This window comes from Dipodomys ordii, unplaced genomic scaffold (genome assembly GCF_000151885.1).
Source record: "Dipodomys ordii isolate 6190 unplaced genomic scaffold, Dord_2.0 Scaffold207, whole genome shotgun sequence".
Taxonomy (NCBI): domain Eukaryota; kingdom Metazoa; phylum Chordata; class Mammalia; order Rodentia; family Heteromyidae; genus Dipodomys; species Dipodomys ordii.
Window position 1 is genome coordinate 1,582,446 of NW_012267423.1, and position 23,569 is coordinate 1,606,014.

Sequence of the window (23,569 nt, forward strand, 5' to 3'; positions counted from 1 at the left end):
ACTTCCTTGAGTTTCCAGACTATTTATTAATGCCTATGATATCTGACACAAAATATGAATGTTCTAGTCAGTGTTTGAATTCAACTCCGTGGTGGTATTTTAGAAACTATGCTCCTGTGAAAGTAATGTTTAAACCATGATCATATGCTTTTACTGAGGGAAAAAAAACCCTCAGTATGTTTATCTTTGGATTGATTGCCTTTGTCTCAGGCCATGTTAGAATGAAGGATGGCAAAATAAGAGAAACCATGGATTTTTTAAAATACTGAGATTTATGGGCAAGTTGCAGAACTTTAGCATAGCAGGAGCCTACCTAGTTATTACTGATCACATAGTGTCTGCTTTATTGAAAAGAAGCTTTGACCACAATATACTTCTCAAATAGTTAATTTCTAATTTGTTTCCAATGATTAGAGCTTAACTGGGTGAACCCAAACTACAGACAATTCTGTTAATAATTCTCATTGTTGATATGTGTACTTCTGATATGCTAACTCATTCCACTAAGTATTCTAATGACTTGGAATATTTCTGTTCAAGGCAAAGATTTGCTAAATCTTTTGACAGTGAATTGAAACTATGTTTTTGTCAGAAAAAATGTTTTCATTAAAATGTAGTAAATTTTAGCTGGGTATCAGTGGCTTATACCTGTAATCCTAACTTGTGAGGATTGTGGTTCAAAGCCAGCCTGGGCAGGAAGACTCTCATCTCCAATTAATTACTATAAAGCCAGAGGTGATGCTGTGGCTAACCTTAAGCACAAAAGCTAACGGACAGTGCCCAGGCCCTGAGTTCAAACACTAGGATCTACACACACAAAAAAGTAACTTTTGGGGGAAATAAAGTGGGAGAAAAACAAGGGAGAGGGTAACAATGTTCAACAAGAAATATATTCATTACATTATGTATGTAACTGTAACCCTTCTATATATCACCTTGACAATAAATTTTTTTAAAAAGATAAATTTTTACTGCATTCATTGAAGACAAATGTAAGACTATAAAGTGCTATTTCATTGTGAATGAGTGATTGGACTCACTAACTAAAAAACTAAATCTATATCTTAGTTCTTCATGAATGGTTGTAAATATTAGGGATACAAATATAAAGTTAGAGATATTAGGGATTTGATCCATCTAAGTGTTCAAGAAATGGGAGGAGTAGAGAATTAGTAATATTGAAGCAGCTCTTACAAGGCTAATTTCCCCAAAGCATTGTCCATCATGAAATGTTTCACTGTCTCCTTTGATGTGGGGCCATCACCCTAGTGAGATCCACCCCATTCCCCAAGCCAGCATTAATCTTTCCATTAGGGTGAAGTCCCTTCTACAAGCCTTCTACAAGGCTCCTGCTCTTAAAGCTTTTATCAAAACACTCCACACTATGTCTTAAGCTTCTAGCATTTGCAACTTTAAGATTCATAACATCTTTCCTATATTAAAAAAATACTCCCTTCCTCCTAAAGTTTCCTAGGTATCATCCCATTATGCATCAACTGACCTCTGTATCAAAATCAGATGCACCACATGCAGATGAGGCTCCTCAGTATGATGTGTCCATATGTACAACTCAAGTGCAATTCCTTGAATCTTTAGACATATGAACTAAAGAGATGTTACCTCCTCTCCCTTCCTCTCTATCACCACATACACATACCACCTGCATAGCGCAGTTACAGTGAAAGGTAAGGCATAGGATAATGGTTAAAAACTTTCCTATTGAAAGGAAGAAAATGAGAGGATCAAGGATCAATGGAATCACTATTCATAGTGCTTTTGAAATTCAGGTGGACAAGTAGTGTAGGTTCTTTGATTGTAAGGCTTGGGAATAATTTTTTGAGGTTCTAGGTTTTGCCCTCTTAGGTCATCATTAATTTTTGTTTTGTTTCATTTCATTTTGTGCCAGTACCTGAACTGGCACATTTATGAAATGTAGTCTATATTCACAGCCAAGTAGTTTTCTTAACCTGTCTCTGGCCAGTAGAATGTTAGAGATCTAGTGATCTCTTTTCATCGACTGTTACTGTCTCTTTCCATTCAAGTTGGCAGTACTTACTGATAGAATGTTCTCAAAAACTTTATTAGCTTCCCGTGAATCCCATTGGGGTTTGTTCTCTTAGGCAAAACTTAGACTTACACAAAATCTCTTCAGAATATGGGCTTCTGCTAACATGCTGAGATACAACATCTTCAAGCATTGCAGAAGGTCTGTTTGATTGAGAGGATCTGTAAGGCATATCCTTAATCTTAAAGAGGTTTTTGTACAACTGGATAATATTATAAGATACCACTATTGATCTTTCTGGTGTCTTAACCAAGGTTTTTCTAGTTACTCTCAGTTTTATTTTTAGGCCATATTTTAGTCCTGGATTTAAATTTTCTTTTGGGTCCAGGAAGGAAAAATAAACAAATAAAATATCCAGAGCTATCCAGTTAAGATATTTTTAGCTAGATCATTGAGTTCATTTGTCACATTTCCTATTCTGTATTACCAGAGGTGATAGTGTTGCTAAGTTTCTGCTATAATAAATACAAGTCCTCCCTTCAGTTTTCAAAAATATTTTCCTCACTTCTTATTCAGCCATCTTATGAAGCGTACCCAAGGTCCAGATTTCTGCTGAATTACTGTTCAGTGCGATTTCTCTAACATACTCTACAAAATCCTTCCAACCTCTGCCAAGCCCCCAAAGTTATTTCATTTTTTGCATATTTATTATGACAGCACCCATGTCAGATACCAACATTTGTACTATTTACTCTTCTGTAACAGATTATCTTAAAACATAACAATTGTAAACAAGGAACACTTATTGGCTGGGCCAGAAATCTGGGTGTGGCTTAATAGTCTTAGGATGGTTCAAAAGTTTGTAATCAAGATGTCAGCCAAGACTGTGAGCTCATCGAATGTTCAACCAGGGAAAATTCTGCCTCCATGCTCACTCATGTGGTTGTTGGCAGGATTTAGTTCAGATCCTGCTGGCCAGGAGCCACTTCAGTTTCCTTGCCAAATGGATACTGTCTGCAGCACAGTTAATTTCCAACATGGCAGCTGGCATCCATCAGAATAAGAGGACTAGAAAGACACCATAGTCTTTTTGTAACCTCATCTCATAAATGGTGTCCCACCACTGGTCCCCCATTCTCTTTGTTAAAAGCTAGTCACTAGGGTTCAGTCTACTATGAGAAAAGAAGACTAGACAGGCCATGAATACTAGGAGACGGGCTAGGAAGGTGGCTCAGAGGTAGAGTGCTTGCTTTGCATCATGAGGCCCTGGGTTTGATTCCTCAGCACCACATAAGCAGAAAAAGCCAGAAGTGGCACTGTGGCTCAAGTGGTAGAGTGCTAGCCTTGAGCTGAAGAGCTGAGGGACAGTGCCCAGGCCCAGAGTTCAGGACCCACAATGGACCAAAAAAAAAAAAAAGAAATGCTAGGAGACAATATGATCGTTGGCTGTTATTTGCATATATAGTGAATCTATTTACTGGGCTTGAAAATTGGAAGCATATATATAACCAATGAATAATATTTTCATAACACATTTACTAATAAGATCTTTACAGCCCTGTAATTTACTGAGACTTGAAAATAATTTTATGGGCTTCTGCATAAAAACTATGTTTTTCTTCCTATACAAAGGTACCTCTTGTTCATATGCTTTCTGAAATGTGATGGAATGTTAGGGCCTTTGGAAAGATATTTTGCAGTCAGGCACATCTGATGTTTGTGGAAATGGATCAATTGCCATTTGTTTTTGCTTTTTCCAAGATAGTAACATGTCAGTATTGATAAAATGTGTGAAGTGAGATTAAGTAAGTTCTGAGACCAAAATTATTCCTTCACTTTTTCATTAATCTTGGAATTATTAAGAGGTTATGTTGCTTATATTTTTGGTGGACTAATTGGGTTTTTGACCCTAGGAAGACATATACATATAAACATATATAAAGATCCTACTGTTTTTGGTACTAGAGGAAGGGGACTGGAAAAAATGTTGGTTGTAGTGTCTTATACTTGTACTGGAAAATATGTTTTCATTGAAAAATAGAAATCTTTGAAGTTTTCTTGTTAGTCATGCCTCTATGTATTCATTATTCCTATCCCAAACCACTTCAACTCTTGGCCCAGAAACTACTTAATCTAACAAACAGTCATGGCACCTGGCCTGAAAAATAAAAAGTAATTATTTTTCCATAAAGTGTTTTAGTGGCTTTTGTGGTCTGAAAATCATATTTAGGTTGAAAATGTATAGTGAGTACATTTGAGTAATTTTTTTTCCCTCTGTATCCTGCGGCTTGAACTCAAGGCCTGGGTGCTATCCCCGAGCCTCTTTGTGCTCAAGGCTAGCTCTACCACTTCAGCCACACCGCCACATCTGGATTTTTCTGAGCAGTTTATTGGAAATAAGAGTCTCACAGACTCTTCTCAGATCTGTCTCCCAAGAAACTAGGATTACAGGCGTGAGCCACCAGCGCCTGGCAAGTTTGTTTGTTTGTTTGTTGTTTATCTATAAGCTTTAGAGGTATTCTTTTTCTTCCATGTTTGCCACAAAGTAGAGTAGTTTGCTTTGCATTCTGGTAGAAAAGCTTAAGGTTTGGGAATGGGGTAGGGTGAGGGTTTTCATACATGTCTAAAGCTACTTATTTGGAACTGCAGCTAAATCTCTGGATTTATGATGTTGAGAAAAATCACCAATAACAGGAGCAATATTATGAAATAATATTGGAGACTTGTAGTCATGCTTTAAGAGAATATGTAACACATTTTCTTTTTAAATTATCCATACATTTATTTCTTTTTCTTCTTAACAGGTAATATAATATTACAAAGCAAGATGGGCAATATCACCATAGGTATGTGCTAAGATGTCAGCTGGTAAATTTTTGCCTACTTCTTATTTTTGTGCCAGTACTAGGGCTTGAACTCAGGGCCTTATGTTCTCACTTGACTTTTTGATTCAAAGCTACTTGTGCCACACCTCCACTTTCTACTTTTTGCTGGTCAGTTGAAGATAAGAATCTTACCTAATTTTATCCTGGGTTGGCTTCAAACCAGTATCCTCTTGAGTAGCTAGAAATATAGTTGTGAGCCACCAGCATCTGTCTTTTCATTTCCTTCAGATTTATACCCAGAAGTATAGCCAATATAGTGTAGTACAGGCTACCTTACATCTATATGTAGAATAAATTACATAATATAATGTTAGGATTTGCTTTATCTTGTCATATCTATTTTATAGAATTTGATGAGAAGAAAATAGTTTTTATACTTGTATTTACTATTAGATTATTAACTATTTCCAGTGCTTTTCACTCCCTAAGAGATACTGGATTTATAATTTGTATATATGTATATATTATATACAAGCCAAGTATCTGTTATCCAAAGTACTTGGGATTAGAAGTGCTTCAGATTTTGTGATCTCTTGGGGATGAGCCCTGAATATAACCATGAAATTTGTTTGTTCCATGCACACCTCACACACATAGTATATGCAGTATCTTTGGTGTATCTGCAGTTTGATAACATCCCATCACATGAGATCAGATGTGGAATTTTCCACTCACATGGGCACTCAAAAAGTTTCAAATTTGGAAATATTTTGGATTTTCAGGTTTGGGATGCGCAACCTATAATAGCTATCTTCTGGAACAGGGGCCATCCTTTGATACAAATGAGTAAGCAGGAGAAAGCAGAGCTGACTGGCAATAATTGTGGGAAGGCTTGCTAAGAGCTCCTTGCCTAGCTTTACTTTCTCTGTCTTCTCAAAGACATTATCAGAAGCTATATATAACAGCTTTAATTTCATCTTTCTCTTTTATCTTTATACGTCTTTAAAAAGTATATATGTACATTTCTATACATATATGTATATAGATATACATGTAAAGATGTGTGTGATATGTATATATACATACAAACATGTATGTATATATGTGTGTATACATATATAAAGATGTATGTATATGTGTATGTATAGTATATACATATATACTTTTAAAGATATAGTGTATATATATATATGCTTTTTAAAGCTATAATTGAACAGTGTATAGCTATATAGTGTATATACATATGTGTATATACATATATATATATATATATGTATAGATAGTATGTGTGTTGTATGCCTTTTAGAAGCCCCATCTCTTCTTTGTTTCTTTCCTAATACAGAATGCCTAGAGAGCATTAATTTAGAAAACTTGAAGTGACCTTAATATTCTACCTTTCAAATCTTTATATACGGGCTGGGAAGGTGGCTTAGTGGTAGAGTGCTTGCCTTGCATGCATGAGGCCCTGGGTTTGATTCCTCAGCACTGCATAAACAGAAAAGGCCAGAAGTGGCGCTGTGGCTCAAGTGGTAGAGCACTAGCCTTGAGCTGAAGAGGTGAGGGACAGTGCCCAGGCCCAGAGTTCAGGCCCCACGACTGACAAAAACAAATCAAATCTTTATATCCTATATATAAAATTTGTTGTAGGCAGACACTGGGAGGATTATTGTTCAAGGCCAGCATGAACAGAAAGTTTATGATAACCTATCTCCACTAATAGAATAGCTTGGCACAGTGGGGCATGTTTGTCTTTCCAGCTACTCAGGAAGCTAAGATTGGGAAGATCAAAGTTCAAGGCCAGCCTGGACCAAAAAGTTCATGAGCCTTCATGCATGTACTGGCATGTATCTGTCATCCCAGCCATAGAAGAACTGTAAATATGAAGACCATATAGTCTAGGCCAACTTGAGAAAAAAGCAAGATCCATCTCAACAATATCCAGTGCAAAAGGGCTGGAGGCCGCTCAATGGTAGAACATCTGCCTGCAAGTACAAAGCTCGGAGTTCAAACCCCACTGCCATTCCCCCACAAAAATACTCTTCCCTGCTATTACAGTTAGTGAAGCTTCCCAAGAAAGTAGAGGGGGTTGCTCTTATTTTATATTTTGAAACTTTTAGGGTTAAAACTAGGAATATTAACTCTTTAAACATGCCTGGCCATTTTTAAGAATATTCTCCATTTATCTAAAGGAAAACCACAAAATTTAAAAATTTAGCCTTTCAAGCGTAGTTATTTTTCTTTAGTTAACAGAAGTATATATTGTAAATACCTCTTTGTTAAGTTGATGGTTGACATAGTCGCCTTTTTCATTTAATTTTCCAAGAAAACTCAGTAGTCTGTCATTCTAGAAAGATTTTGTCCAGAATTATAATATTAGACAATTCTCTGCTGGAATATACTTTTCCTACCAGCATCTTAAGCCTTTTCCTAAGATCCAAAGAATTTTACTACAATGTAGATTTCCAGAAAAAAAAGAAATTAATAATTTGCCTTACAGAAAACAAGAAAACTAGGATTTGTTTTGCTGAATAGTTTCCAATGTTACTTCTTATTTTTCTTTATGTTGGGTTTTAATTTTTTAATACCCTATAACATCATGAGCCATTATCAGAGCTCAAAACTGATGATATAAAGATGTCATTACTTTGTGGCTTAGGATGTAATTATTTAGCTGTTCATTTTTCATGGCAGGGGAGGGAGGAAGCAAGATCAAACTAATATTTAAATCTTTTACTTTGTTCAACTTAGAATAATACATGTGCATATTATATAGTCAACATATTTTTTAACCATAATGTAAAAAAAAAAATCTTGCCTTCTTCTGGGATGTAGCAGGAGGGTTTAAAAGAAATTTTTAGGACCCAAAAGCAAAATAGTCAAATTTTTCCAGCTATTTTATACTATTTACCTATTGGCTTGATTCCCCAACATTGGTATTTCCATTTCGCACTTGAAAACTAAATAAATTGGATCTGAAAAAGGGCAATTTTGGTAGATTGGAGACAAATTATTATAAATGATTGTGGTGCAAGACTTGGTGTAGTTTATGCCAACATTTCTGTCTTTGGAGTCATTTAAAATTGTGTGTGTTTTAGTACCAGGGCTTGAACTCAGAGTCTGGGGTGCTCACTTGGCTTTGTTCACAGCTGGCCCTGTACCACTTGAGCCATACCTTCAGCTCTGCTTTTTGCTGTTTTTTGATAGTATCTTGAAGTTTTCTGCCCATGCTAGCTCCAAACTACAGTCCTCCAGGTCTCAGCCTCCTGAGTAGCTAAAATTACAGACATATAAAATTTGTTTTAAAATGTTATCTTTGTGAGCTTTACAGTATTCTCTCTCCACATTTAGAAAATATTTTTCACAAAATTTTCACTGCACCTCTGTGCCTACTTGGAAATAATAAAAGCTATTGTTAAAATATGCTTTTTATAGATAATTACTGTGGCCTTATTAGGATATTTAGATATTATATAACCTACATTCAGTTGCTATGGAGATGGGAAAACTAATCAATTAGCACTGACTCTTCAGGTCATTCTCTAACTTCCTTAACTCTGTCAGTTTTCCCTTGAACTAGAATGTCGGCTGGCTGAAAACTGGGGTCAATGACAGCATAGAGAAATTTGAGTGTCAAGTAAGGATTATGATTTTCTTGCTCTGCTTTAAAAATATCTATTCAATTCCAGAAACTTGGAAAGGAATACTAGATGAAAACAAGCTTCACCCTTCCCATGATGCCTCCCCAAATCTCTATCACTCTGAGAATAATCTTTACTCTTAGGAACACTTTCTAGTAGTAGCCAGTTTGCCAAATGGAGAAATTGTGAGACATTCTCATGTCACTTTGTTTTTGCTTTTGCATAGATAGATAGATAGATAGATAGATAGATAGATAGATAGATAGATAGATAGATAGATAGATAGATAGATAGACAGACAGACAGACAGACAGACAGACAGATATAGATATACAGCATATGAGGTTGACATGAGGCTGACTTCTTTGTAAATACTGGACATTTACTAAATTTGTCAATATAATAGTAAATGAAATATAGCAATAATGCTTAAGGGTCTTGGCCGTCTAAGATCTGTTGCCTGCATACTGTCTGTCCTTCCAGGTAATTAGGTTTTAGAGAAGTTATTGTGAAAATTTTTTTATTAATTGTCTAAGTGTAGGTTTCTAGATTTCTTTTCATTTTAATGACATTGATAGCACTAAGTGTGAGAAAATACAAAAGAAAGATTGTGAGGAAATACCAAAAATGAGGAAATAAAAAATACTGTGAGGAAACACCAAAAAAAAAAAAGAAGAAGAAAAATACCTTGAAAGACTCTTAAGTTTCTTATCCTGATGTAGAGTGAGCCTTTCGTTGCAAGCTTATAATTCCTTTTCTCATGTAAAAATAATTATACTTGTTTTCTTTCCTTCTTCCCAGATTCTTCCTGTGGATGTCTAAAAGCCACCACTCAGCAGGGCACCATAGATGTTTATGTCAGCCAGCTGGGGAAAGTGGAATTGAAATCACACAAAGGTGAGCCAACATGTGAAATAAGGAAGATTTTCTATAACACTCAGGAAACAGATGGTCGTATTACCCATACTGACATAGTAATTCCTTCAAACAACTTTCTTCTGGTAGAACCTCATTTAAAGACTGGTCTCCTAGCTCTCTAGATGAATAATCTTTACAACTTTTGGGGCCGATGACCACAAAGATGATCTTTCCCTTTGTAGTATAAACAAAAATGTTGTACTATTTAAACTGTCTGTTGTAGCAGATTTTTAATGTTACTCTGTGGGTATTTCAGATGTTATATCTGAAATATTCTTTGGAGGGAAAATGTTTCCATAAGTTGGAACTTTCCTACCAGCCTATAAGAGGACCTCCTCAGAATATCACTGTGAGTAATAATTGTCTGTTGTAATGTGTGATCCTAACATACAGGTGACATCACAAAGGTCCCCTAAAGCAATTGTTGACTTCATCTCTTGAAATATTATGACATGTCTCTCCTTTAAATTTCATTTCCCATACAAATAATTTATTCTGAGTCCAAACATTTTATTTAAAATGGCATACTTCTTATTCATCTGAAAGCTAAGTTTATGTGTATTTGTGTGTGCATGAACACATGTGTTCATGGTGACAAGTGAGTTGGGTAGAGTAGTTGGGAGGGCTGACATGGCCTGAGTACACAACGTGAAGAACTATAGTTCTCTATAAAACAATTCAAAAACAAAGTCTTAAAAATAAAATCTAGAAGTTCTTGCATATTGGCCAGAACAAGAAAAGTGTTTCCTTGCAGAGACTGATTGTTCTTGCTATTAAAAATGTCTTTGCCACATAATAGTTTTTCATCACTAAGTTTTCCTGTGAAGAGTGTCAAGGCACACCTACAGAGCCTTGAGGTCAGAAACACTCAGGTGTGACTTTCCCAGGATGCCCTCCCCTCTTTTATTAACAACAGAGTATTCTCATACCTTCACTAAACTACTAATTCAGGGTAAATTGTAAATGCCATGTAAGTCATATACTCTCACTCTCTTATGGAGAAAAACTATAAACCATTAAAGTACCTACGAATAATAACAAAACAAAGCTTTGAATAAGCAGCTCTTAGGAGACAGTTATGGGCAAAAAAAAAGGAAACAAAAACTTTAAAAAAATTTTGAAGACTTTTTATCTACTTAAAATATTTTCAAGTATTGGTTGAATGTTGTTCCCACAACCTGTTGAAATAACACATGAAAGCTGGGTATCAGTGGCTCACGCCTGTAATCCTAGCTACTCAGGGGGCTGAGATCTGAGGATTGTGGTTCAAAGCCAGCTTGGGCAGGAAACTCCGTGAAACTTCCTTCTTTTTTTTCTTTTCTTTTTTTTTTTTTCATGAGACTTGTTTCTAATAAACCACTCAGAAAACTGGAAATGGTGCTGTGGCTCAAGTGGTAGAGCGTTCACCTTAAGCTGAAGAGCTAAGGAATAGTGTCCAGGCCCAGAGTTCAAGCCCCATGACCGACCAAAAAAAATAACATATGATGATTCAAAGTTTAATTACAATTACAGTTTTGTGTTTTCTTTACTGGTCTCATGTTACTCCCAGAACCAGCACAAAAAAGAAAAAAAAAAAAAAAGATTGGTCTGAGAAGGTGGCTCAGTGGTAGAGCGCTTGCCTTGCATACATGAAGCCCTGGGTTCGATTCCTCAGCACCACATACGCAGAAAAAGCCAGAGTGGCACTGTGACTTAAGTGGTAGAGTGCTAGCCTTGAACTGAAGAGCTGAGGGACAGTGCCCAGGCCCAGAGTTCAGGCCCCACAACTGGCAAAAAAAAAAAAAAAAATTTAGGATCATGTTGATGTTGTTCATTTAGGAACATTCTCACTTTTGAGACATTTAAACATAACAAGTCCATGATTTTGTTTTTAAAATTCTAGGTGGAAGTAGAAATGTGGTATGTGATTCAAGTGGTAGAGCTCTAGCCTTGAGGAAAAAGCCTAGTGAGCCCTTATTAGTTCAACCCCAGTACTAGCATGTGCACACACACATGTAAATATATTTGATAGTAAAACACATCTTTATTCATTTTGAAATTTTAAAGGGCTGTTTTTGTTTTGTTTCTTCCCAAAGCTCTCCTATCTGCTATATGGGGATTCTCTTGCACTGTTTTCATGGGAACCCTGGAAAGCAAGTCACATTTTAATGAATAAGATACAGTGGTGTGCTGTTACTTACTGATTTTGAGGAATCAGTATGAACGTTTATCAGTTTACTCCAGATTTATGTATGCAGTAAGAAAGACTGAGAAGATGAAATGACTTAAGGTGACTAAGGCTTATATTAAGCAGACTAGAAGGAAAATTATGACTCATGAATAAATGGGTTCCAAAAGGAATATTCCCATCATTTGTAATCAACATCATCCTGGCTATCTTTGTCAAAAGATGGGGTTAATGCTTTTTGATAGGGGGTTCTTCACTCCCTTTATTTGATGAGAAACAGATAGATCCTAATGAAATAGGACTGTGCTGCTAAATCTTTCCTGCAACCTACATAATTGTTTGGACACATGATTCCACAGCTAACAGAGTACTTTATTCTACTTATTCCTTTAGAAGTCTGAATTACAACCAGATTGTGCTGGAAAGAAAGTTAAATGTTTTGCCTTAGCTACTCAAAAACCTATAATCCCTTCAAAGGAAACTTTAGGCAGTTGGAATTTGAATAATCCTTTTAATTTTTTGTTATTTTTCCCCTTTCACATAGTAGGTAATACTGAAGGTATAAGAGCTCAGGATGCTAGTTGATTATAATGATCAGTGAAGTCACAAGTCTTATAATGTGATCAGATAGTAGTGTGGGAAATACCTTGGCATTGGAAGTATGGGCTTTGTGCTCATTGAGCTAGACCCGCATTCTGATCTTAGCTGTCATAGCCCCTGGAACAAGTTCTTATGTGTATAATTTGAATAATAATAATACCTTATTAAGTGGCCAGCTTTTAGTAAGTGCTCAATTAATAGTATGTCTTGCCTGGATACTTCCTGTGTAGTATTCTTTTGTGATACTGATGAACTGGATAGGATTGGCAGAAGTCCTACTTTGAAGAAGTTACTGTGAATGCCTTGAGAGTAAGCAAACTTTGACTATCTGGAAGTAAGAAAAGATACCGATGTTTAAATAACTGCTAAAGAATTAAGAACAGAAAACCAGAAGCAGTGCCTCAGTTTTCAGTCCAAGTGATAATACAGATATGATGCTTTGATTTTCTTTTGCATTAATAAATTCTCCTTTAAATTTATCACAGGCTCTGTTACTGTCAAGGTCCCATCTTCTCTTCAAACCTACTTACAGTTATCAGGAAAAGAGGTTGATGTGAACCCAGAGGTCAATGTTCAGGAAATGGCTAAAGATCATAAAGACGATGGTATAATAATTACTGGTAAGGAGACTGCATTTTACCTTATGAGGATCACTACTGTCCATTTATAAGTAGAAATGTGGTGTAGTTCACTGCAGTTTTAGTCCTTTTGCTCTTTTTATTGTCACATTTAGTGTTGGTGATTAGCATAGCATGATACAGCTTGAAAAGACATTCACAGGTTACTTTAGAGCACTCTTTATACTGCTAGCTTAGGTACTGATTTGAAACATTGCCTGGAATGGCTGCTTTCTAATTCTTGGGCTTAAAAACCAACACACAATGCAAAATTAAAGATAACTTTACATAACTTTAAATAGGAAATTGATGTTTGCTATTTTAGTACAGCAAACTCTCTGTCCAAAAATATTCATGTTTATGGGGCTGGGAAGGTGGCTCAGTGGTAGAATGCTTGCCTTGCATGCCTGAGGCCCTGGGTTCGATTCCTCAGCACCACATAAGCAGAAAAAAAGCTGGAAGTGGCGCTGTGGCTAGCCTTGAGCTGAAAAGCTGAGGGACAGTGCCCAGGCTGAGAGTTCAGGCCCCACTATCGACAAAAAATAATAATAATAATAATAAAAATATTCACATATATTTCATTACATCCAGCTACACAGATTGCTATACTATTTTTTCTTATAGATACATTGTTTTGATAAGTACTATAATAAACACTGGTGGATTTTTCTATTAAATTTCAGTGAATGGCATCAAGGAAAACATTGAAATTACTTGGTTAGGAAGCTGTTTATTACTTCATAGTTATTATGAAGCTGCTTAAACTGTGTTGTTATATCTTGCTGGTTCTGACCAACAGATTCTAGGGCGCTGGCTAAAGAAATGTTCATGCGGTGATCTATCATACTATCTCAATATTAAATAATATTCCAACACCATCTGGAGTGAAGAATGGGTTTATTGACAAGCATGGTTATTCTGCAGATTTCGTTCCCAACCTCTGCTTTTATAGTCTAATATTGGCCCAGGGTTTTCTTTTTTTAATTTAATTTTATTTGTGAACATACTACAGAGGGGTTACAATTACATGGGCAGGATAATGCGTATATTTCTTACCAAGCATTGCAGCCTCCTCCTTTGTTTATCCTTCACATCCCTTCCCAGCCTCCCCCCTCCCCCCCAGTCCCAATCCTCCCCCCCCCCCACCAACATTGTAAAGCTCGTTTTCGACATGACAACTTGTACTTCTCATTGTTGCAACAGGTCCACCTGTATCCTTAAACAACTGGTTTTTCCCCATCTCCTCCACAAGTTATACTGACATCAAATATAGTGAAAGCAGGGGTTATACTGTGGGGGAGGGACATACAAAGCAACAAAGAGATAATCTTATAAATGCGTTAGAAACACATGCATGAAAGAAAATAGGTCCCATGGTTTCCCTTATTTGCAATATCTAGTATATGTATGAGTCAAGCGGAAAAGGTCAGATAATGTGATGTCAGGAAAATGAACCCTTGGCCCAGGGTTTTCTTAAGAGATACATTCTCAAAGGTTGATAACAAGAAATTAGAAATATGAAGATAAGTACATTCAGGGATACATTCCTGTCTTTTGACAGGATTACTGCAGAAGGTCAAACAAGACAACCAGGGCACTACACAACCAGTGTTTTCCACTGGTATCATTCAAATACCAGACAACTCTGCAGTCAATCACAGTCTCAATAGTGCTCTAGGATTTACACAATGTCTTGTGCTTGGACCCCTACTTCTAAACCAGGAAGGACCAAATTATAGAAGAGGCCTCTGGTACTCAACAGTGTAAGAATCAAGGTTCTAATTGGGCATGGTACTGCATGTCTAGGATCCCAGATACATGGGAGCCAGAGATAGGATGATCACAGCTCAGGCAAGCCCAGAATACTAGGAACACTGAGATGGGAGGATCACAGTCCAAGTGTGGCCTGGACAAAAGCAGGAAGCCCTTTTTTTTTTTTGTCAGTCATGGGGCTTGAGCGCTGGACCTGGGTGCTGTTCCTCAGCTCTTCAGCCAAGGCCAGCGCTCTACTGCTTGAGCCACAGCACCACTTCCGGTTTTCTAGTGGTTTATTGGAGATGAGTCTCACGGACTTGCCTGCCCGGGCTGGCTTTGAACCATGATCCTCATATCTCAGCCTCCTGTGTAGCTAGGATTACAGGTGTGAGCCACTGGTGCTCGGCTTGAATCATGAACCTCATATCTCAGCCTTCTGAGTAGCTAGGATTACAAGCATGAGCCACCAGCGCCCAGCAGAAACCCTATCTTAAAAACAAACCAAAACTAAAAGGACTGGTGGTGGGGAGTGGGGAGAGACATGGCTCAAGTAAACATAATACCTGGAGTTCAATTCCCAGTTCTACCAAAAAGAAGGGGGGTGGAAGATATTGATTAGCAGAGTCCTATTCAGTACCAGAGGGTACTCTGCACAGTTGGACCCCTGGTAGATATGGAGGTCATCTCTGAGACATGTATTAGAGGGTTAGTGTGGAGGGTGCTCAGGTAAAGAGGCAGCAGTCTTTCTTGAAGAGAGAAACTCATTGTTTTGTTTAATCTTTAAACTATTTGGTCCCCCAAAAGCCTCAGACTTTTATCATGTAGATGAAATTATTGAAGTGACTCAGGAAATCAGAGCAGATTGGTCCCCCCCCCCCGCCCCAGGGAGATTTCCACTCTGAAACTTAATTTTAGAAATAATGAGCAGCTTTATATGTGAGTTGTTATTATAAGCAGATGAGCTCAGCCCATCTGGGCCTTACTCAGAGAGCTTTTGAGGCATAGCAGCAGAAATACTCCTCTCTGTGCTAAGAGGTCTGTATATTATCTGTAACAGGACTTCTACTGGGTAATTTCAAGAAGCCATGCCAGTAAAATTTAGTCCTGTGGGCTCAGGCTTCCCACAGGATTTTTATGTGTCACCCTGTAATTTTATTTGATTTCCAGCTCCATGGTTTCCCTTGCTGTTGCTGTCACTGATAAATAACTCTCAGCTGTATAATTCTTACAATGATTTGTGACTATAATGTGCTGTTCCGAAGTCAAAAGAAAGCCCAAGACTTCTCAGGCTAAGATATTTACCTACTAAAATACTCAAAATTATGCATAACATGTATTCTTTCGGGAGTGTGTTCTCTGATTTTTTTTTCCAGTACTACCACTTAAGCCACACACTAGTCCTTTTGCTTTCTATTTAGTTTGCTTTGAAGACAAAAATCTCATGATATGCTTGGTAGGCTTCAGGCAGACCCTGATCTCCCTATTTTCACCTCCAGGGCAGCTGGAAGCATACCCAGCTTGTTTTTGAAATAAGGTCTCCCTAACTTTTTCCCAAGCTGGCCTTAAAATGTAATCCTTTCTGAGTAACTGGAATTACAACTGTACACACTACATACATCTGGCTATGTTATCTTAATTTTTAATGAGAACTTTCCGTTTTGTGTTCTATCCATATGTGGGACATGTAATGGTCTGTGAATGGTTTAGGTAACATTTGTAGTAAGTTGATTTCTCTATTGGATTTTATTGGTTCATTAATTTAACTATGAAATTTGATTATCAATCTTCAGCAGAAATGCATATGGTACAAAGTCTTTGTCAACTTCACAATTTACATATTCAAAGCATATTAGAGTTATTCTGCTAAAGGGCTGGTGTTTGTCCCTATAAATTTAGAAGGGAAGCTGGCACAATTGAGTTCACTTATTTGTAGTCTATTTGAAAATATACAGCATATATAATCATCTGTTTTTCCATCAAACTAAAACAGCAAGTTAGAAATCTCAGCTTATCTTTGGACCAAATATATATAAATTATATATAATACTTGATGATTTATGTTTTGTAGTTTATAATGGGAAGTTGGTTTATGGGTGGAGAAAAGAAAGTGGGGCAAGCTTATGGGATGCTATTTTTTAAATCTAGAGATAGTGCTTTCTCTCCAAATGAGAAAAAAAGTAGTCTTGATATGGCTTTTAGAAATAATGCTATTTTTTAAGACCACCTTGGAGTTTTGCTTTTATCTAAGCTTGTTGCACATTTATCAGCTAGGTAGATATGCTCAGGAATGAGGTTTTGCTTCTGTTCATCTTCAGGCTTTCTATGTAATGGCCACTCATGTTTATATGACATTCTTGAAAAGACAGAAAAACAGTGAAGTCCTCCTAGCAAGATGAAGTTAAATAGACTAAGTAACCTTCCAAGCAGAAACAAATGACCCCAGTTTGAGGGCCTTATGCTTGTGTTCTACCACTTGAGCCACATCCCCAGTCCTTTTCTTTTTGTTTTTCCGATAGGTCTAATCCTCTGCCTCCCGAGGTATTTAGGGTTGCCAAAATGTACCACCAAGCCACCTTTTATAAAAAACAAGAAAAACAAAACAATTTTCAATACATCAAACAATGAAAGAAAATGGTCACTGAGGAATGAAAAACAAATGAGAAGAGGTCTGAGGTCTGCTGATAGTATCCCTGCAGTTTAGCACAACTAATTCACATCTCTGCCTTGATGGGCGTCAACATAGTACTATTGAGAATAGGAGGAATTACTACAGAGCCTGGCAGATTCCTTGAGATGAGTCTACAGAGACAAAAACACCTAGAGTTTGGTAGGACAAAGTGCTAGAGAGACTAGAGTGCCATGCTCACAAAGATCTAGGAATAATGCCTATTCCACCCACCAGACTGGAAACAAAAGTTCTAACTCATGGGGCTTTGAGTAGAACACTTTGGTAGTAGGAAACAAATTGCCTTAAACTGGTCACTAACAAAAGTGGCTAACAAATAATAAAATCTAGAGATGACATACTTACACTTTCTAAGTAACTTAACTGCATCCTTGATATGCTCAAGATTTATGAGAATACAGAACTATTTAGGACTAAAATCACAATGTCTAGTATCCTGTCAGAGATAGTCCAAGAAAAAAAATAAAATATGATCTATAATGAAAGCAGTAATCAACTGAAACCAACCAAGAACTCACACAGATGTTAGAATTAGCAGAGAAGGAAAATAAAATAGTTATAACTATATTCCATGTATTCTAAAAGTTAAGACATAAGAAATGCTTTTTAAAAAAACAAATTGCATTTTTTTTAGAAATGAAAGTTGTAATAGGTGAGTTGGAAAAAAATAGATAGCAGTAGACATTGCTGATGAAAAGATCTGAAGAAGGGTCTGTAAGATTATTTCTAAGGCAAAAGTTACTAATTAAATTCTTGCTCAAAACATGATTGCTATTAACTTTGTTATTAGTATTCCAGGTATTTGAGGAGAAACTTAATGGATACCAAAACTAACTATATTTTCTGTCAGTAAAAACTTGCTGTGAAAATACCTTGAGTTGTGCCGGGCATCAGTGGCTCACGCCTGTAATCCTAGCTACTCAGGAGGCTGAGATCTGAGGATCACAGTTCAAAGCCAGCCTGGGCAGGAAAGTCCATGAGACTCCTATACCACTAGACAACCATAAGTAGTGCTGTGGCTCAAGTGATAGAGCGCTTGCCTTGAGCTGAAGAGTGCAAGGACAGTGTCCAGGCCCAGAGTTCAAACCCCACATCCGACAAGGAAAAAAAAAAAAGACAGAAGGAAGGAAGGAAGGAAAGAAAGGAAAGAGAGAGAGAGAAAGAAAATGTCTTGAGTTGTGATTTTGTTGAAATATTGAAAGTAGTTAATAATGAAAAATTGCTTTATTTATACTTTGGAGTAGAAATGGATATGGTGTTAGAGATTTTGTTTGTAAAGTGTATGTGTTAATAAACATTGAGTAATTCTTTTCATGTTTGTTCATAAGTGTATGATTTATTTTTCTAGTCAGCTGCTAAGGTTTGTGAGGGAACCTCCCTGAAATACTTAGTATGTGCTTCTAATTGTTCAGGGTTGGTGATATTTCTAATGTGAGGAGGAACCCTGCAATCCTGAGGCTCCAAAGTGTAATAATCCAGACTGCGAATAAAGTAGCAATAGAAGTTTTCTCTGTATCGCTGTATATTAACAAAGACTCTTTCAGGGTTAGGAGTGGGAGCAGGGAGGGAAGCAGGAAGAAGCTCACTTTATAGTCCATTTTTAAACAAGAGAATTAAATTCTGAAAATTTCTCCCCAGAGTTTTCTTTGCACTAGCTAATGCTAATTATACAGGTGTGTTTAGGGCTAAGCAGACAGAACTTGGAGTCTGTATTTGGGTAGATCTGAAAGTGCAAAGCTGAAAGCTCATCTTTTCACACTTAGGCCTTTGGGGGACATTCCAGGTCCACCCTGTAGCAGGAGGAAAAGATTACCGAGGGAGACACAGAAACTTTGGGGTGATGTGATCACTGTCTTCATGAAGAAATGGTTTCACTGATTTTAATATATATCAAAATTTGTAACATTGTATACTTCAAATACATGCTTATTTTGTCAACTATACTTCAATAAAGCTGTCTCAAGAAATAAAGCAAATGTTAAAATCAAATAACAACAACAAAACCAGAAAGTTTTCCTTCCAGAGCTGTAACAAGTGACAGGAGATGAGGGAGCTCATAGAACCTCTTAGCAGCTCTTTCCCAAGTCTTTACTGTCTTCACTAAGAGGTTTTGGCATTCTAAGGTATTTGTAGGCTTTTGAAATGTATTGCTAAGATCTGTATGTCCAGTCAGATATAATTTTATGCCATTTTTATATTCCAGGACACATAATCAAGCAAAGAGACATGAAAATTGGATTAATGCTACTGCCCCAGAAGGCATTGTATGTTTTAGAAATCAAAGCTGGTTTCAGTCCCTAAAACTGCAGAACTGAAGAGTTCGAATAGTTATTTATGTTATTAAACAGTAGCAGACTTGTGATGATGATACGGCAAATATTTATGTTCATATGAATCTTGAAAATAAAGCAGCATTGGGAACAAATACTGGTGAAATGTGTAGGAAGCCTCTTCAAAGTGTGTGTTTAGCTACTGTATTTTCTATTGCTCTGTAACAAATGATAGTACTCCCTCCACTTGTTCTCAGGGGAGGTGCTGAGACAACTCCCCTCCCAATGGATGCCTGCAGCCACCCAGTTCCAAACCCTGTATCGGGAATATGTTTTCCTTGTAAATATGTACACAAATTTAATGCATTTTCCATAATAATTAAGCACTTGTGCACTGTGGCTATAAGCTTAGAATATCAGTTACCACGGCAAAATGAACATGACTTTTTCCTTCTTCACAATTCACAGATAAAACATTACTTCTTACTGTAGATCTTTGCAATCTCTGCATACATTTATTTATTTGCTTCTATTTTCTTTCTTTTTCACTCAGAAGACATCCTTTATATGGCTTCTCTTTGGCATATCCAGATTGCTAGTATCACTAATCTTGGACCCTGCAGCCAGTACTCCTAAACAGGAGTACTCTGATGACACTAACAGCTACCCTAGAAACCAAGATGGCTGTCAGGTGACTAACAGGCAGGCAGTACGTACCACATGGATGCTCCGGAGAAGGCATGATTCACATCTTGACTGGGACAGCACAGTATTCCATCACGATCCTCAGAATGACACACAGTTTGAAACATATGAAATACTTATTTCTGGAATTTATCAACTGTAGGTAAGGAACTGAAGCCATAAAAAGCAAGACCTCAAATTAAAGGAGACAACATGGGCTGGGAAGGTGGCTCAGTGGTAGAGAGCTGGCCTTGCATGCATGAGGCCCTGGGTTCAATTCCTCAGCACCACATAAGCAAAAAGAAAAAAGCTGGAAGTGGCATTGTGGCTCAAGTGGTAGAGCACTAGCCTTGAGCTGAAGAGCTGAGGGACAGCGCCCAGGCCCAGAGTTCAGGCCCCATGACCAGGCCGAAAAATAAATAAATAAAAAGAGACACAAAATTAACAGCTTAAAATAATACAATCTCATGCTGGGTAGTTCAGGAGCCCAGCTTAGCTGAATTTTCTGCTTAGGTTATGACAAAGCTGGAATCCAGGTGTTGACCAGGCTGAGTTCCTCCAGAGGTGCTAGGGAGAAATCTACTTCCAAGTTTATTTAGACTGCAGCTAAAGTCCAGTTCCTTATATCTGTATGACAGACATCCATTTTCTTGCTGTCAGCTCACAATCACGCAAATCTAGAGTCAAGCCATCTCCATTTTATGCAGCGCCTTCTATCTGCAGGCCAGCAGTGATATGCTGAGCCTTTTTCATGCACTGAACATCTGACTTCTTTGAACACTGGAGAAAACTCTGCTTTTAAAGGCCTCACTTAATAGATAATCCATTGCTATTTTCCCATCTGTAATGTGGCCATCAGAGTGGTATCTCATCCCCTTCACAGTTCCCACTTAAGAAGAGATTATACAAAAGCATTAGTCACAGAGGGCAGCTATCTTAGAATTCTTGCTATTGTAGCTCTTCATGTGACAGGTGTTCTACCCAGTTCTTATGGCATCACTATAAATTTAAGTTGTGAATGTTATAAATGTGAAGCAGGTGCTACTCTTCTTAACTGTCTTTTATATGATCTAAGATTATTCCTCACTAGAGGAAGGAAGCATTCAGTTATTTATTGCCTGATGCATGAAGATTTTCCTTTTTACAGTCACATACTATATAGTGCTATTTTATAAATTCTTTCAAACTTTGTCCACTTCTGACACTTACACAATAGAGATATTTATTGAATTATATTTTATGATTAAGCCTGTTCTAAAGTATTTTAATAAACTTTTCCAAATATTGTGATTTATGATAGTCTCATGTTTTTAATTGCTGTCCAGTTCTGCCTTTAATTTCTTATTTGTAAAACAAAAAGTAAGCCTTGTAGGATGCCTCAATGTTCTCTCATTAAATCTTCATGAAATCAGAAATTGCCCAGCTGAGAGATATGCATATTTGATATGGTTATGGTATTGAAGTAAGACGAGGTTCAAACAATATACCTTGATATTAGAGGACATTGTTTTACAATGTCTTGAGTTTGTTGAGTTCCAGAGAAGCCTCACTTTCCTTAGATAATTGGTCCTTGGTTTCCCTTGATTGTGTCCACATTTGATTTGTTTTTGCTTATATTTAACACCTTTATTAGGTTTAAGTGTCCTCATCTGGTTTGCTTTGCTTTTGCTACTTTGATTTGGGCAAATTCCATAAACCTGATGTGGTTTGGGGGCTCTATAAGTTTTGTGTTAGCTGCATTTGGGGCTGCTGGTCTTTGCGACAAAAGCCCACCAGCAGTCCACAGATTCTCCAATAAAGACTTGTAATTTGGATGTTTAAGCCATGGCTTCTCAGTTTCTCGTGTCCCCTACAACAGTATGTGTTAAAGAGAGGAAACTGAGGCAGACAAATTTTATAGGTTTTTTTTCACTCTCATGCAATGATATGAAAATTTTCATTACTAAAAGTTGATGAAACTACCCAACCATAGGCAGATAGGTCACTTCAGTATGTTTAAAGTTATAATGAACTTCCTACAATCTTCACTACTCAGGAGGCTGAGATCTGAGGATCGCTGTTCAAAGCCAGCCTACACGGGGAAGTCTGTGCAACTCTAACCTTCAGTTAATTAGCAAAAAGCCAGAAGAGGAACTATGGCTCAAGTGGTATAGTGTTAAACTTGAGCAAAAAAAAAAAAAAAAAAAAGCTCATGGACAGCATCCAGACCCAGAGTTCAAGCCTCAGAACAGACACAATACTTAATTTGAGTTTTGCATTCAGCTGTTTTGCATAGCTTACTTTTTCTAACACCTACCTATCACTTTGTTCCTTTTCTGTACCTCTAATTATTTCTGAAGAATGAATGAATGAGCCTGTTCTTGTGTAAAGGAGTTGTTAAAAAAATCATTTTGGCCGGGCGCTGGTGGCTCACGCCTGTAATCCTAGCTACTCAGGAGGCTGAGATCTGAGCATCACGGTTCAAAGCCAGCCCGGGCAGGAAAGACTGTGAGACTCCTATCTCCAATAAACCACCAGAAAACCGGAAGTGGCGCTGTAGCTCAAGTGGTAGAGCACTTGCCTTAAGCTGAAGAGCTGAGGGACAGCACCCAGGCCCAGAGTTCAAGCCCCACGACCGCCCAAAAAAAAAAAAAAATCATTTTGAGCAAGCTCTGTGCGTAAGATGTCAAGCAACCTTCTGAAGTTCTTGAGCACGTTTTTCCTTAGCCTGGTCTTCCGCATATAGGGGTTATTCCTTTAGGAAGCAGCTTCCTTTGTAAGTCTCTCCTATATGTGTGTGAGACACTGGTGGTTAGGCTTCTGAAGCCAACTTCTGTGTAGCAGTCAGAAATCTCAGCTTTAGTTAAAAACCTCACTTTTACTCAAGTCCTGCTAAGTCTTCTGGCTCAGATCTTAACACTTTCTGCTTGGCTCATTCCCTTGTCAGCTCCCAAGAACCTTTCCACCACATATTTCAAAGATTATTAAAATAGACAGCTCTTTTAAAACTTTTCAATGTAACTTTTATGTCCTTTTCCCTGTTTTTATTTCAAACTTGTGATGTACAATAAATAACACTGATTAACCCCAAGTAAGAGACAAGTAACTAAGGAAATAGAATAGTGTTTGAATATCACTGACATAGCTTGTGTGTGGCAGTCAGAACAGAACTCTGATTTCTCAAGGGTGCTATCAAACTCCATGTCATATCAAAAATGCATAAATGAGCTCCCCTCACCCTCTGGGGAGGGGCGGAGGCTGAGATCTGAGGTTTGTAATTCTAAGCAAGCAGCGGCAGGAAAATCAATGATTTTCTCCAAGTCAACTCTTATTTCCAATTAAGCACCAAAAAAGCCAAAAGTGGACTGGTGGCTCGAGTAGTAGAATGCTGCTTGGAGCAAAAAGAGATCAGGAACAGTGCCCAT

General features: G+C 37.4%; 1 protein-coding gene across 3 annotated transcripts in view; it reads left to right on the plus strand.

Annotated features, from left to right (window-relative positions):
• The window catches only part of Fam185a (family with sequence similarity 185, member A), a 32,647-nt gene extending 12,206 nt beyond the window's left edge, over positions 1 to 20,441 (plus strand). For 2 of the 3 annotated variants that reach the window (XM_013035258.1, XM_013035260.1), the window contains 4 exons: positions 4,810 to 4,851; positions 9,270 to 9,365; positions 12,639 to 12,773; positions 19,415 to 20,441. In XM_013035258.1, coding sequence (XP_012890712.1) covers positions 4,810 to 4,851; positions 9,270 to 9,365; positions 12,639 to 12,773; positions 19,415 to 19,512 — 371 coding nt within the window. In that variant the 3' untranslated portion in view covers positions 19,513 to 20,441. The remainder of the gene's footprint in view (positions 1 to 4,809; positions 4,852 to 9,269; positions 9,366 to 12,638; positions 12,774 to 19,414) is intronic. The other variant, XM_013035259.1, reaches the window with a different exon arrangement.
• Positions 20,442 to 23,569: the final 3,128 nt, after the last annotated feature.